This window comes from Myotis brandtii, unplaced genomic scaffold (assembly GCF_000412655.1).
Source record: "Myotis brandtii unplaced genomic scaffold, ASM41265v1 scaffold157, whole genome shotgun sequence".
NCBI lineage: Eukaryota > Metazoa > Chordata > Mammalia > Chiroptera > Vespertilionidae > Myotis > Myotis brandtii.
Window position 1 is genome coordinate 4,991,391 of NW_005355708.1, and position 12,837 is coordinate 5,004,227.

General features: G+C 58.7%; 2 protein-coding genes across 2 annotated transcripts in view; one reads left to right on the forward strand and one right to left on the reverse strand.

The window, feature by feature from the left end:
* Positions 1–9,384, forward strand: part of PGAP3 (post-GPI attachment to proteins 3) — a 12,991-nt gene extending 3,607 nt beyond the window's left edge. The window contains exons 5-10 of the mRNA XM_014536156.1: positions 24–176; positions 6,734–6,796; positions 7,618–7,679; positions 7,861–7,997; positions 8,210–8,414; positions 8,572–9,384. Coding sequence (XP_014391642.1) covers positions 24–176; positions 6,734–6,796; positions 7,618–7,679; positions 7,861–7,997; positions 8,210–8,414; positions 8,572–8,623 — 672 coding nt within the window. The 3' untranslated portion in view covers positions 8,624–9,384. The remainder of the gene's footprint in view (positions 1–23; positions 177–6,733; positions 6,797–7,617; positions 7,680–7,860; positions 7,998–8,209; positions 8,415–8,571) is intronic.
* A 1,667-nt stretch (positions 9,385–11,051) lies between these two features.
* Positions 11,052–12,831, reverse strand: PNMT (phenylethanolamine N-methyltransferase; the record flags this gene model as incomplete). Its single annotated transcript, XM_014536228.1, has 3 exons — positions 11,052–11,580; positions 11,687–11,894; positions 12,750–12,831. Coding segments are annotated over 3 exons (732 nt in total), but the record flags the coding sequence as incomplete, so codon positions are not given.
* Between the last annotated feature and the right edge of the window lie 6 nt (positions 12,832–12,837).

Here is a 12,837-nt window from a genome sequence, read left to right on the forward strand (position 1 = left end):
CCGCCATGTGTTCCTTTTTTCAGTGGCCCTTCTCCCGGTTCCTGTTCTTCCAAGAGCCAGCTTCTGCTGTGGCCTCTTTCCTGAATGGGCTGGCCAGCCTGGTGATGCTCTGTCGCTACCGCACCTTCGTGCCGGCCTCCTCTCCTATGTACCCCACCTGCATGGCCTTCGCCTGGGTAGGTACCCTGGCAGGATTCTTGCTTTACACCCTCATCCAGGAAAGAGAAACTCTGAGATCCCCACTCTCCCCGTCTAGGGCTTCCACCCACCAAGCTCCCCCTGTGTTTTCCAGGACTACAGTTGCATTTGAGGGGTGGCCAGGCCTGGGAAGACAAAGGGGAAGTGCTGAGTCAGACCTTGCCTTTCTAGCAGAGTCCTAGGCCGGGCTATTTGGGAAGGAAGGCAAGAGGAAAGAAACATCGTTCTTGCCTACAGGAGGAAGCCACTAAAAGCACCAATAGGGCAGCTAACAAACAGAGAAGGGAGATGGTGGTAGGAAGCCACGGGGCTTTCCAGGGGCCCCTCTGGAGACCTTGAAGCAATCGCAACCCTAGCCCCAGCCGGGAAGCAGTGGCAGCCACAGCACTCCCTCTAGCTCCCAGCCTGGTCTTACACCACCCGGGGGAAGCCGAAATACGTTCCATCTGAGTATCCGGAGCAGGCTCTGAGCTTCACAGTGTGACTGGTCAGAGCTGCCTGTGTAAGCCTCAGGGAAACAGTCTCCACTCACTCCCCTTCCTGACAGAAAAGCAGCCATTCCTTCACATATTGAGTCCCTACTGTGTGCCACTCACTTTGTTAGGTGCTGGAGATCCAAATGTGTATAAAAAACAGATAGTTCCCTGCCCTCTGGTACTAATCCCACAACTGAATGTAAAAGTTCGGTGGAAGAGAGGAGGTGTAGGGGCATGTGACAGGGGACTAGATCCGTATGGGACAATCGGGGAAGGCTTCCCTCAGGAAGGGGCATGCAAGGGAAGATCAGAATGGTAAGTGAATGTTAACTAGGTGAATTCAGAGAAAATAGAAGTCATTGTCTATGGAGAAGACTCGGAATGTGCACAGGCAGGAGAGAGCTCAGGTTATATGAGGTGTAAGCCTCAGGGAAACAGTCTCCACTCACTCCCCTTCCTGACAGAAAAGCAGCCATTCCTTCACATATTGAGTCCCTACTGTGTGCCACTCACTTTGTTAGGTGCTGGAGATCCAAATGTGTATAAAAAACAGATAGTTCCCTGCCCTCTGGTACTAATCCCACAACTGAATGTAAAAGTTCGGTGGAAGAGAAGAGGTGTAGGGGCATGTGACAGGGGACTAGATCCGTATGGGACAATCAGGGAAGGCTTCCCTGAGGAAGGGGCATGCAAGGGAAGATCAGAGTAGTAAGTGATTGTTACTACTAGGTGAATTCAGGGAAAATAGAAGTCATTGTCTATGGAGAAGACTCAGAATGTGCACAGGCAGGAGAGAGCTCAGGTTATATGAGGACCTAAACGGCCAGGAGGCCTGCCTTGCAGGGAGCCAGTAGATGGGGTGTGAGCCTGGTGAGCAGGTGGGCCATGGACAGGGCCAGCCCATGAGCAGCCTGGGGGCACATTGGGCGCAGCGGTTGCCAACCAGTGGTCCGCGGGCCACTGGTAGTCCCTGAGGTCCGAAAGGTTGGCGACTGCTGCCTTAGGGCACTTCAGATCTTGACTTGCAAAGCATCAGGAAGCCATGAGGATCGGAGAGAAGGAGTTTCATGAATATATTATCTGGAAAGCTCATCTTGGCTGCTATATAGAGAACAGATTGGAGGGGGCAGAAGTGAATGCAGGGGGCTAGTGGATTTTAATATATTTTTATTGTTTTCAGAGAGGAGGGGAGAGGGAAAGAGATAGAAACATCAATGATGAGAGAGAATCATGGATCGGCTGCCTCCTGCACGCCCCACACTGGGGATGGAGAAGCCACCTGGGCCTGTGACTAGAATCGAACCGTGACCTCGGAGGGTCCCAGCTAGTCTTCATGCCTTGTGGTCATTTCAGGATTCCTGTCTGCAGCTCCCTGATTCTCGGATCTTTCATTCCACTGTCATCTGCCCCTCAGCTTCCTTCTTGCTGGGGTGTCACACTTCCCAGGAGTATCCGCGGACCCTCGGGGACAGAGCAGGAGCTATAGGTGGGGAGGGGCAGACCCTTGGGGCCTGTGTCTCGGGCGCCCTACAGAACTCTGTTCTGGGGCAGGGACTCCCCTCACGCCATCTGTAGGCCTTGAGGGACAGAGCATCAGCATCCGCGCTCCCTTTAATGATCCAGTTTGGATTTTATGCTTGATCTTTCGTCCTGTGTTTGCAGGAGGGAGGGATCCTGCCTGTACGGAGGGTGTGGCAGTGGACTTCGTCCTGGGCTGGGTCCTCTGAGCAGTGGGGCTCCTGATTTCTGTTAGGGTGGGGTAGCAAGGCCCCTCACCTGCTCCAGGTGAGATGTTGGGGGGGGGGGTGCCTTAATCTTTTCCTTTGGGAAATGAGACCCTGCTCCCAGCAGGGCTAATGAAGCGTTGAGGTTTAGGTCTGAGCTCTCCTGGGCAGCGGGCAGGCTTTGGGGGAGCCCCTCAGAGCTCTGCATACCACGGACCTTTGACTCGATGGCACTGGGAGCCCCTGCTCCCTGCCAAAGCTCAGAGGCCAACCCAGTTCCTTGCCCCTTCATCCCGCAAGGAAAGGACCTCAGGGTGTAGAGGTGAGAGTGGGGTCCCAGGAGGCCCACCTACAGGGTGATTTGTGGAGCTGGGGGCTGACTGTGCTCTTCTCCTGCTGAGGAAACTTCAAGAAGAGATGGGTTGAGGCTGCAGCAGGATGAGGGTTAGACTTCAGGAAGGACTTCCCAACAATCAGACAAGAGCCGGTGAAACGGGCAATGGCAGGAAATCAAACCATCCTTTTGGATGGTGTAAAACGCCCACCTCCTCCCCTCTCCATCCACCTCTTCCCCCATCTCTCTCAGGAGTGAGCTGGGGCAGGCTTGCCCTGCGTGAGGCAGGGGGTGAGACACCGTGGCCTCTGGGTGGGGGCAAGGGGCAGGCTGGCAGCAGGCGTCATATTTAACATTCTGCCTCCCCCACTTCTGAGACACCGAGCTATTTAAAGACCCACTTGTCCCCACCACCACGGTGTCAGTGACAGCCCCGAGCACTGGGGCTTAGCGCAGGGGTCGAATTCCTGACAGATCTGGCTCACTTGGCATCCAACCGGTTTCACGGCTGGGATATTTTTGTCTCAATTTTCTTATTTTCCAACAGACCGAAACAGTCCCCGCTCTCCCTCCACCCAGCCTTCCCTGTCCCCTTCATTTCCACCCTCACTGGCACCCGGCCCCTGGCCTCCCCCTTCCCTCTGTGTTTACAAGAAGTTCTTGGCGCCTGCTGGGCCAGCCCATCCTCCTCCTGGCCTGTCTGATTGGCCAGTCCCCCCATCTGCCTCCCCATTCTACTGGAGCTTGGCTAAGGAGTCCAGGAACAGCGGGACGCTTGCATCTGGGGGGCTTTCCCTTCCTTCTGCGTCCCGTCCCTCTGTCCACTCCACTTGAGTCTTGATTACAAACAGTGAAGGGAACTGGTGTCCCTTCGGTGCCTCCTGGTGGGATAGGAGCTCAGGAGCCAGGAGGCGGGGGCTCTTCCCATGGCCGAGGCGTCTGTGTTCTGGGATCAGAGACCCGGGGTTTGACCTGGTACATTGGGACCCTTAAGGAAGAGGAGGATGGGGTCAGGTAAAGGGAAACGGCGGGGGGTCCGCTTGCTGGACGATGAAGGAAACTGACATTTATGTGGCACCTACTGTATACCAGGCCACAAGTCACAGCAGCCGTTTATTGAGTGGCTTCTCTGTGCCAGGCATTTCGCAGACACCGTCCTCGGGACCCTCAGGCAGTGAGTACTGTTATTAGCCCTGTTTTGTAGGTGAGGCAACTGAGGCACAGAGAAGCCATTTGCTATTTAGGGCCTAAGTCAGAACTTGAACCAAGGGCCCATCTCTTTGTAAAGGCTCCGACATTCTGTCCCCAGCCTGGAACTGTGGGATGGGCCTGGGCAGCTGTGGGGAGACCACCTCTTTTCCACCTAGACTTGCTTGACCTATAGGGAGAGCGGGAGGCAGACTTGGCCTCTCCGGTCTGTGGAGAGGTGTGAGGGTCTCATGCTGGTCATCAAGGTGGGGAGAAACAACACCTCATGTTGTGCCCTGTCCTGGGCACTGGGCTGCACACTGCACCTGTATTTCTCCTTAAATCCTTATCAACACTGTTACCATTCCCATTTTACAGATGAGCAAACTGAGGCCCAGCAAGGCTAAATAGCCTGTCCAAAGACACAGAGGGAATGCAGAGCTGGAGTTTGAACCCTGGCTGTCTGGCCTCAGGGCCTATATCCTTAATGACACTCTCTTTCCTGAAGAGGAGCTCCCCAGAATGGGACACTACCCAGTGGAGAGGGGACTTTGCAGGGGAGCAGAGGCAGTTGAACAGGAGACCAAGCAGCCCCCACCCCTGTGCCCTACAGCTCGGCCCTGGCCTTGTGCAACCAACCAAGGTACATGCCCTTGGCCGGAATCGAACCTGGGACCTTTCAGTCCACAGGCCGATGCTCTATCCACTGAGCCAAATCAGCTAGGGCCAAGGCCTATATTCTTAATGACACTCTTTCCTGAAGAGGAGCTCCCCAGAATGGGACCCTACCCAGTGGAGAGGGGACTTTTCAGGGGTGCAGCGGCAGTTTAACAGGAGACCAAGCAGCCCCCACCCCTGTGCCCTACAGCTCGGCCCTGACCTTGTGCAACCCGCCCCTCCCCTGCTCTCAGTGTTCCAACCGCCACTTAGCTCAGTCTTTTGTCACCTCCCCCTTCCTGCCGGATTACAAGGAGGCCTGGCTGGCTTCCAGTTTGAACCCTGGCTGTCTGGCCTCAGGGCCTATATCCTTAATGACACTCTCTTTCCTGAAGAGGAGCTCCCCAGAATGGGACACTACCCAGTGGAGAGGGGACTTTGCAGGGGAGCAGAGGCAGTTGAACAGGAGACCAAGCAGCCCCCACCCCTGTGCCCTACAGCTCGGCCCTGGCCTTGTGCAACCCGCCCCTCCCCTGCTCTCAGTGTTCCAACCGCCACTTAGCTCAGTCTTTTGTCACCTCCCCCTTCCTGCCGGATTACAAGGAGGCCTGGCTGGCTTCCAGTCCCTCTGCCTTCCCCTCCACCTCCCTCTCACACTGGCTGCAGGGCCATTCTCCCCAAGGATGTCCCTGTTCCAGGCCTGCCTCGGAGACCTGGCCCACGTGACCACCTGGGTCTCCAGCCCTGAGCCTGCTCCTCTCCCCAAGCTGACTCTGAGCATCACACTCTGTGGGAGCAGCGTCCAAGAAGCCACCCTATTCTGTCCCGTTTCTAGCCTCCAGATCATGCCTCCATTACCGTCTCTGGGTAACCGGACTTAGAATAACCACCTGCCATCAGGGCTGGGAAGGGAGGAAGGAGCATGGGCAGCCTCATCTGTCCCAGGACTTGAGGAGCATACACAGCGAGATTCAGCCCAGGGCCCAGGCCAGACAGGCTGGTGCAGGAGCAAGGAGAGCCCTGCGGACCCCTCGCCATTGTCCTTCCTGTTCTCTCAGAAGCCGCCTGGGGCCTGCAGGAGGGGACTCATCCTCCTGTCTGAGCTCCCGCCGCAGTGCCTGATGGAGAGTGGCTTCTCAGCCTGCTCCCTCGGCCGCCTGCCTGGCCAGTTTTCCTGGTGTCCTGGACCCAAGTGAGCCGCTCCCGCCTTTCCCCATCTCTGGCAGGGTTGTCCCACCCTAGCGTATCCCTCCCTGCCTCCAGGGCATCCCGGCTGGCTGCTGCTTCCTTTGACTGCTTGTCACTGATTTCCCAGCCCTTCCACCCAGTCCAAGTATGTATGTCGGCCCCAGCCCACCCTTCTTTCAGTTATGTGGGCCTCTGCATGGATACAGCAGTCCCTAAGAGAGGTGCCAGTACCAGGCCCACGTGAGTGATCCAGGGCTCATTCGCCAGACAATGTGTACTTTCTCCCGGCAGTTAATTTCCAGGAAGAAGGCATCAGCTGCTCCCCTGAGCCCTTGACCACCACAGCCTCTCCAGCCCTGCTCCTCGCTTCTCCCAGAACTCGGAGCAGCAGCCACTGGTCCAGCGGGTTGGGCCGGCCCAGCCAGGAGGAAGCTGGGCTCGGAGGCAGAGCCTCCTCCTCCTCCTCCTTAGACTTGGCCCAGTGGGATCTGCTTCATCTCCCTCTCTTGCTGGCTGGCTCCAGACACACCCCACGCTGGCTTGAGCCCCTCCACCCCACCCACTTCATTCCCGCCCCCAGAAGCTGAGGTCACTGGCTCCCCTGGCCCAGGTGGGGCTGTCTTCACCTGCCAGTTGGGGAAGGAGGCGAGGCCCCCCCAGGGCTGTTGTCTTAGGATTGAGTAACCAGGGAATTTGACTTGGCCAGAACTGGTTCCCAGGCCAAGCCAGAAACCTGTGGCAGCTTCAAACCCCCACTCCCTTGGGGGGTTCCGGTGGGGGGCCGGGCCTGAGGGAGCTGGGCCGGTGGGACGGGAGGGGCACAGATCTGTTTAGTGGGCTCCGGGAGCAAGGGGAAGCACATTGCTCTGCTCTGAAGAGCCCCTTCCCCAAAGTGAGACAGGTGTGAGCCCTCTGCGAGGGCCTCTCCCTCCTTGGGGTGCCACACTCACCAGCCCCTCCCTCCTCAGGTCTCCCTCAATGCTTGGTTCTGGTCCACAGTCTTCCACACCAAGGACACGGACCTCACAGAGGTGAGCACCCCTCCTGCTCCCTCTCTGCGCCCAGAGGGGTGGGGCGGAGCCGGCTTAGTTTTCCTGCTGACTCTGCCCAGGGAGCCCTGCTCTGTGCCCGGCGTTGTAAACCTGTTAGTGCACTTGAGCCTCACTCAGTCCTTGTGAGGTAGGTGTGATGATTATTGGCTCTTTTTAAAAAAATATATATTTTTATTGATTTCAGTGAGGAAGGGAGAGGGAGAGAGAGAGAGAGAAACATCAGTGATGAGAGAGAACCATTGATCGGCTGCCTCCTGCGCACGCCCCACTGGGGATTGAGCCCCCGGGCATGTGCCCTTGACCGGAATCGAACCCGGGATCCTTCAGTCCACAGGCCTACGCTCTACCCACTGAGCCAAACCAGCCAGGGCTCGGCTCTTCTTAACTGATGAGGCAGCTGAGCCTTGGAAAGGCGAGATCACGTGGCCTGGGTCGCCCAGCAGCGAAGGGGCGCGGAGCCCACAGCTGGGGCTCCGACTGCCTCTGGACCCCAGGGCACACTGTGATGCCTCTGGCATCAGGCAGGCGCCCTCCACCAACGCCACTGAAGCTTCTCTGCTGAGCAGTGTTTTAACGTTGTGTTATATGCACACACCGTTCAGTCTGTTACCTTCACAAGCGAAACAGCAAGAGGCAGAAGCAGCAGGAGACAGCAACCCCACTGACCATAGGCGGGGCCTCGGCCACCCCTCCTAGTCCCAATCCCCGGTGGGTCCTCTCTGGGCCCTGCCCCCCAGGAAGCCCTGTCCACCTCCTGCTCCCCTCCCACCGGCGCCTCATCCAGCTCTCCCTGTCCTCAGAAAATGGACTACTTCTGTGCCTCCACCGTCATCCTGCACTCCATCTATCTGTGCTGTGTCAGGTGAGCCCACCGTGGCTGCGGGCCCAGGCCCCGGGGAGGGTTGGAGGCCTGCCCAGCTGGCCTGTTGGTGGGGGAGAGGGGCAGTGGCTTCCAGGTACGGATGTTGGGGTGAGGCGATGCCTCCGGGAATGCCACTGGGGACGGGCCACCCTCCATCTGAGCAGCTCTGGATGGTGGGCAGGACTGTGGGGCTGCAGCGCCCAACTGTGGCCAGTGCCTTTCGGGCCCTCCTGCTGCTCATGCTGACGGCGCACGTCTCCTACCTGAGCCTCGTCCGCTTTGACTATGGCTACAACCTGGCAGCCAACGTGGCCATTGGTGAGGCAGGGCTGGGGCCCGGGGGTGGGACAGCTGCAGAACTGCCGGTGTGGGGGGAGGAGTTGGTGCTGTTCCTAGAGAAGGAGGTTCTAAGAGAGCCTTGGGTGGGGGAAGGGAGAAGATTTGGGGTAGAAGAGGGGAGACTGGGCAGGGGGGCTGGGGGACCGGGGGTGGAGGAGGTCCAGGGCCTGAGCCTCTGCCCCCACCCCCAGGCCTGGTGAACGTGGTGTGGTGGCTGGCCTGGTGCTGGTGGAACCGGCAGCAGCTGCCTCACGTGCGCAAGTGCATGGTGGTGGTCCTGCTGCTGCAGGGGCTGTCCCTGCTCGAGCTGCTGGACTTCCCGCCCCTCTTCTGGGTCCTGGATGCCCACGCCATCTGGCACATCAGCACCATCCCCGTCCACGTCCTCTTTTTCAGGTGAGTGCCCGCTGCCCAGGGTTCGCCTTCCCCGTGCCCTTCCGGGGAGACAGTTCTCCGCTGCTTCGCCCCCTGCGGTTTGCCTGCACTCACCCCGCCCCGCCACCAGGGGGCGCCCTCGGGGCTGGGCTTCAGTGGCTCCTTCCTCTGCTCACAGCTTCCTGGAAGAGGACAGCCTGTACCTGCTGAAGGAATCGAAGCTGGACTGAAGGCCCGGGAGCAAGTCTGCCCTCCTGGGGACTCTGCCCCCTCCCTGCTGGCTCCTCTTCTCCCCAGCCCATGCGATGATTTATTTTTTGAACTTAGACTTGAAGGGTGTGGGCCCAGAATCATGTAATAGGCCCACCACCTGGCTCCCCCCACATGGCCCTCAGAGGCACGTGTTGGGGCCTGGCCTCTGAGCATCTGGGGCTAGAGGATGGGCGACCCCTCTGGTTCCTGAACTGAACTGTGTTCTCAGCTCCGCCAAGAGGAGAGCGGCCTCTGCTTTCCCGTCAGCCAGCCACCTCCTCACCTCCCCTCTCCGCCTGCTGGTTGCCAGAGACCTCTGTCCAGCCGGGAGACCAGGTGCCAGGCCGTCTGGGGTGCAGTGGGATTTCCTCCTGTTACCCCCGTGCCCTCCTCCAGGGACCACTAGGTGGCACTAGACGCTTGCTCTTTGGCTGCCCATGTTTCCAGGCCCAATGCATTCCACCCCATGGGGTCTTGAGAGACCACGCAGTTGGGACTGGTGGGCACAGGCCTGGGGTGTGCGGGATGCTGGGTGGGACAGTGTGTGTGAACCCTGGCCTGGTGCAGTGTGGAGGCGTGGGGGTGGGTGTGAGTGGCTTTAACGTGTGTTGTTAAGCCCTGGCCGGGGCTTCAAGCTCCATTGGTTAAAGCGTCATCCCGATGTGCCAAAGTTGTGGGTTTGATCCCTGGTCAGGACATATACAAGAACCAACCAATGAATGTATAAATAAATGGAACAACAAATGATGTTTCTCTCTCTCTCTCTTCCTCTCTAAAATCAATAAAAATTTAAAAATAAATCAAGTGTGTGTGTTGGGGGAGCAGGCAGGTTAGCGTGGGTTAGGGGAAGATACGTGGACTGGGTGTGAGTGCAGGGGATGTGCCACAGTGAGGGGAGGTTGGAGCAGGGTGAGGGGATTCAGTCACCGTCAATAACCATTTATTGAGCACCAAACTCTGCACAAAGCCCCAAGATCTGGCTGGGGGTGTGGGTGTCCAGGCTGTGTGTGTTGGTGGATGTGTTTGCCTGGGGCCCCCCTCCCTTTGCAAATCACAAAAGGGCCCCCACACAACTCCAGATCACCCTCCAGAACCAGAACCAGCCCTTTGGGAGGCAGAGGGAGGAGGGAAGTGGGGATCCTCTGGGCCCCTCCAGCCTCCCTGTCTCCCCCCGACCCTGGTGCCAGGCCTGCTGAGCCCTTTTGCCAGAGCCCTGACCCTCAGCAGGGGGAGAGGCAATCTGAGGCTGGCCGGCCCAGGCCACACTCTGCCTGCACCCTGACAAACGTGCTCCCCGCTAGTCGCTGGCAGTCCCGTCCATTCCTGCCCCACAAGGATAGAATGTGCAGCTCCAGAAACTTCCATTCAAAGGCAGTCTCTCTGATTGGTGCAGGAGCAGGACTCCTTGTCCTGTGTGTGTTTCCCGCGCTCACCTATGGATTCTGGCTCTTCCCCTGCCGCCTGTCTCTCCTGGGGGCAGGGGCACTCTGCTAGGACTCCCAACTGCAGGGACGTGGCCATGTTTATTTTGATCCTGAGAAGTATTTTAAGGTCGGAGGGTAGCAGGGACTTGCTTAATAAACCAATGTTCAGCCTCACCTGCCCTTATTCAGCTCGTGTGAGAGTAGGACAGGCTGGAGCAGTGGTTCTCAACCTTCTGGCCCTTTAACCACAGTTCCTCATGTTGTGACCCAACCATAAAATTATTTTCGTTGCTACTTCATACCTGTAATGTTGCTACCATTATGAATCGTAATGTAAATATCTGATATGCAGGATGGTCTTAGGCGACCCCTGGGAAAGGGTCGTTCGACCGCCAAAGGGGTCGCGACCCACAGGTTGAGAACCTCTGGGCGGGAGGGAAGGAGGAAACAGTGCTGGCTGGAGGCAGCGGACAGGTGGGGTCTCTGCCGAGGTATGTGGGGGTGGGGATGGCAGGGACCAGACACAGAGCAACAGCAGAGCCACGGAGCCCCAGCCCAGCTGTGGGGGAGCCGGCGGAGGGAGCTGGTGCTTGTTCTTCCTCTCATTTCCCTGGGTCTTGGTTTGTGCCTGGATTGTAACCCTGCCCCTTGCAAGTTCCACTTCAGTCTCCTCATTCCCCCTCCCTCTTCCCCTCTGGTCTGAGCCATTGGGAGTGTCACCTGCCAACAGGATAACAGGACCTGCCGCTGAGTGTGAGAGCCAGTGGATTAGTAGGTGCCTGGCCCACAGCAGATGCTGACGGAGGTCCCTTGGACTAAGCCTTCCTTAGTTTGGGGAAGATGAATGATACAGAAATCTGTGTACATGGAAGCTTCCGGGGGAAAAGGCCAGGGTGGGTGCCTCCCCCACCCCCGCAACACAAGAGAGAGCTCTGGGCCCTTGTTGCTTCCCAGGAGAGCCACAGACAGCACTGACACGCAGTAGGACAGACATTTCTTTATTAGGTGCCGCCTCAGGTAATAGGGAATCTGAGGGCTGAGGGCTGCCGGCACTGGGTGCACAGGGACCTCACACCCCGACCTTCTTCTGGGCCCAGGCAAAGAAGATGCCCTTGACATCGTCTACGCCTGTTCGAAGATAGGCAGGCATGGTGTAGGTGCGTAGGTCCCGCACCTTGTAGCCGCTACGCACCAGGGCCTCCCTCACCTCCTCCGCACACAGGGGCACCACCGCTAGCCGGGCCTCCCCAGCCAGGTACCAGGACTCCTCCAGGGCCCCGATGAGGAGGAGGTGCCCCCCAGGCCTGAGCAGTGTAGTGATGTGGTCCAGGGCCCGCTGGAAGCTGGCAAGGTCAGGGCTCACCGCCTCCAGGCAGAAGGTAGAGACCAGGGCATCGGCAGGCAGGGGCGCCAGGCTCCCAGCGCCCAGGGGCTGGGGCTGGTGCACGTCGATGGGGAGGACCCGCTTCACCCTCGCTCGCAGCTGGCGCTCCTTCTCCTGCCATGACTCACTGCAGGGACAGAGGTATCATCCGGCCAGGCTAGGACGCCCCAGGCTCAGTCCTCTGTTGCCCTCCCCGCACACCCTCTGCCAGACCCTCGTGCCCTAGCCCTTACCCCTTGTCCTCAATGAGGCAGACGTGCCGGCTGTACCCGCTCCAGTCGAAGGCCCCAGGCTCCTCCCGCAGCCAGAGCCCCAGCTCCTGGCGGTTCACCTCCAGGAAGTCTGTCATGGTGATGTCCTCGAAGTGGGCGCAGGCGCTGAGCAGCTGGTACACGGTGGGGCCTGAACCAATGTCGATGAGGGTGTGTCCAGACACCTCACCTGGATGGGGCAGAGGAAGAGGGTCCTGGTGCCTGCCTGGCCCTGCTCCTCCCTCCCTCCTCTCCTTCCCTCCTTCCTTCCCTCCCTCTCTTCCTTCTTCCTCTGTGTGTCTCTATCTGGAAAAAGCATTGGCTGTGGAGTAGGACTAACCAGAGTCCTAAAAACGTACCGTGAGAAAGGAGCTTAACAAGTGTACCTGTGGAGAGCCGCTACGGCATTTGGACAGGTTCAAGCCTCGGACTAAAGAGAGGGCACCGTCCTCTCCTGGCAAAGCCACGTGCAAGTCCCAGCTTGGAGGGCAAAGGCCTCCCAGCACCATTAGAGCCAAAGGCTATTGTAAGCTTGACCTTATGGTCCAAACCTGTGGTCCCAGGTGCGAGAGGTGCAGCCAGTGCTGCCAAAACAAAGCTTGATCGAGTTCAGGTGCAAGTAACTGAGTGCATTCGAAACCCGCGAGAACATTGTAAACACGCCCTTACTTTGCCGCGTGGAATCTGCTATAAAATAAAGGCCGGCTTGCAGGCCGCGGCTGTCTCTCCATCCGAGAGCAGCGTCCCACCCAGACCCAGCTTTCTCCTCTTGTCTGTCTTCTCCATCCTTCACCGCCGCCTCTCAGGGTCACCCCTGACCGTGCTGGACAGGGCTCAGTACCTACCTCCCAGGGGGACTAAGTGGGGTGCGGGCCGTTTCTCCCAGGTGTCTCTCCCCAATCTCTGTCTCTATTTCTCCGTCCCTCCTGCTCTCTGTCCCGCACCGCCCACCTCCCCTCTCAATTCTGAGCATCCTCCCGCCCCTCGCACCCCTGTGCCCGGGTGGGTCTCTCTCCCGTCGCCCCTCTTCCTCTTCTATTTTCACCTCTGAACTCCCTGCTCCTGGGTGCGCACTGGCTCTCCCACGCGCCCCTCGCCGCCTGCGGGCTCCTGGTCCCGGGTGGCCCCCGCGC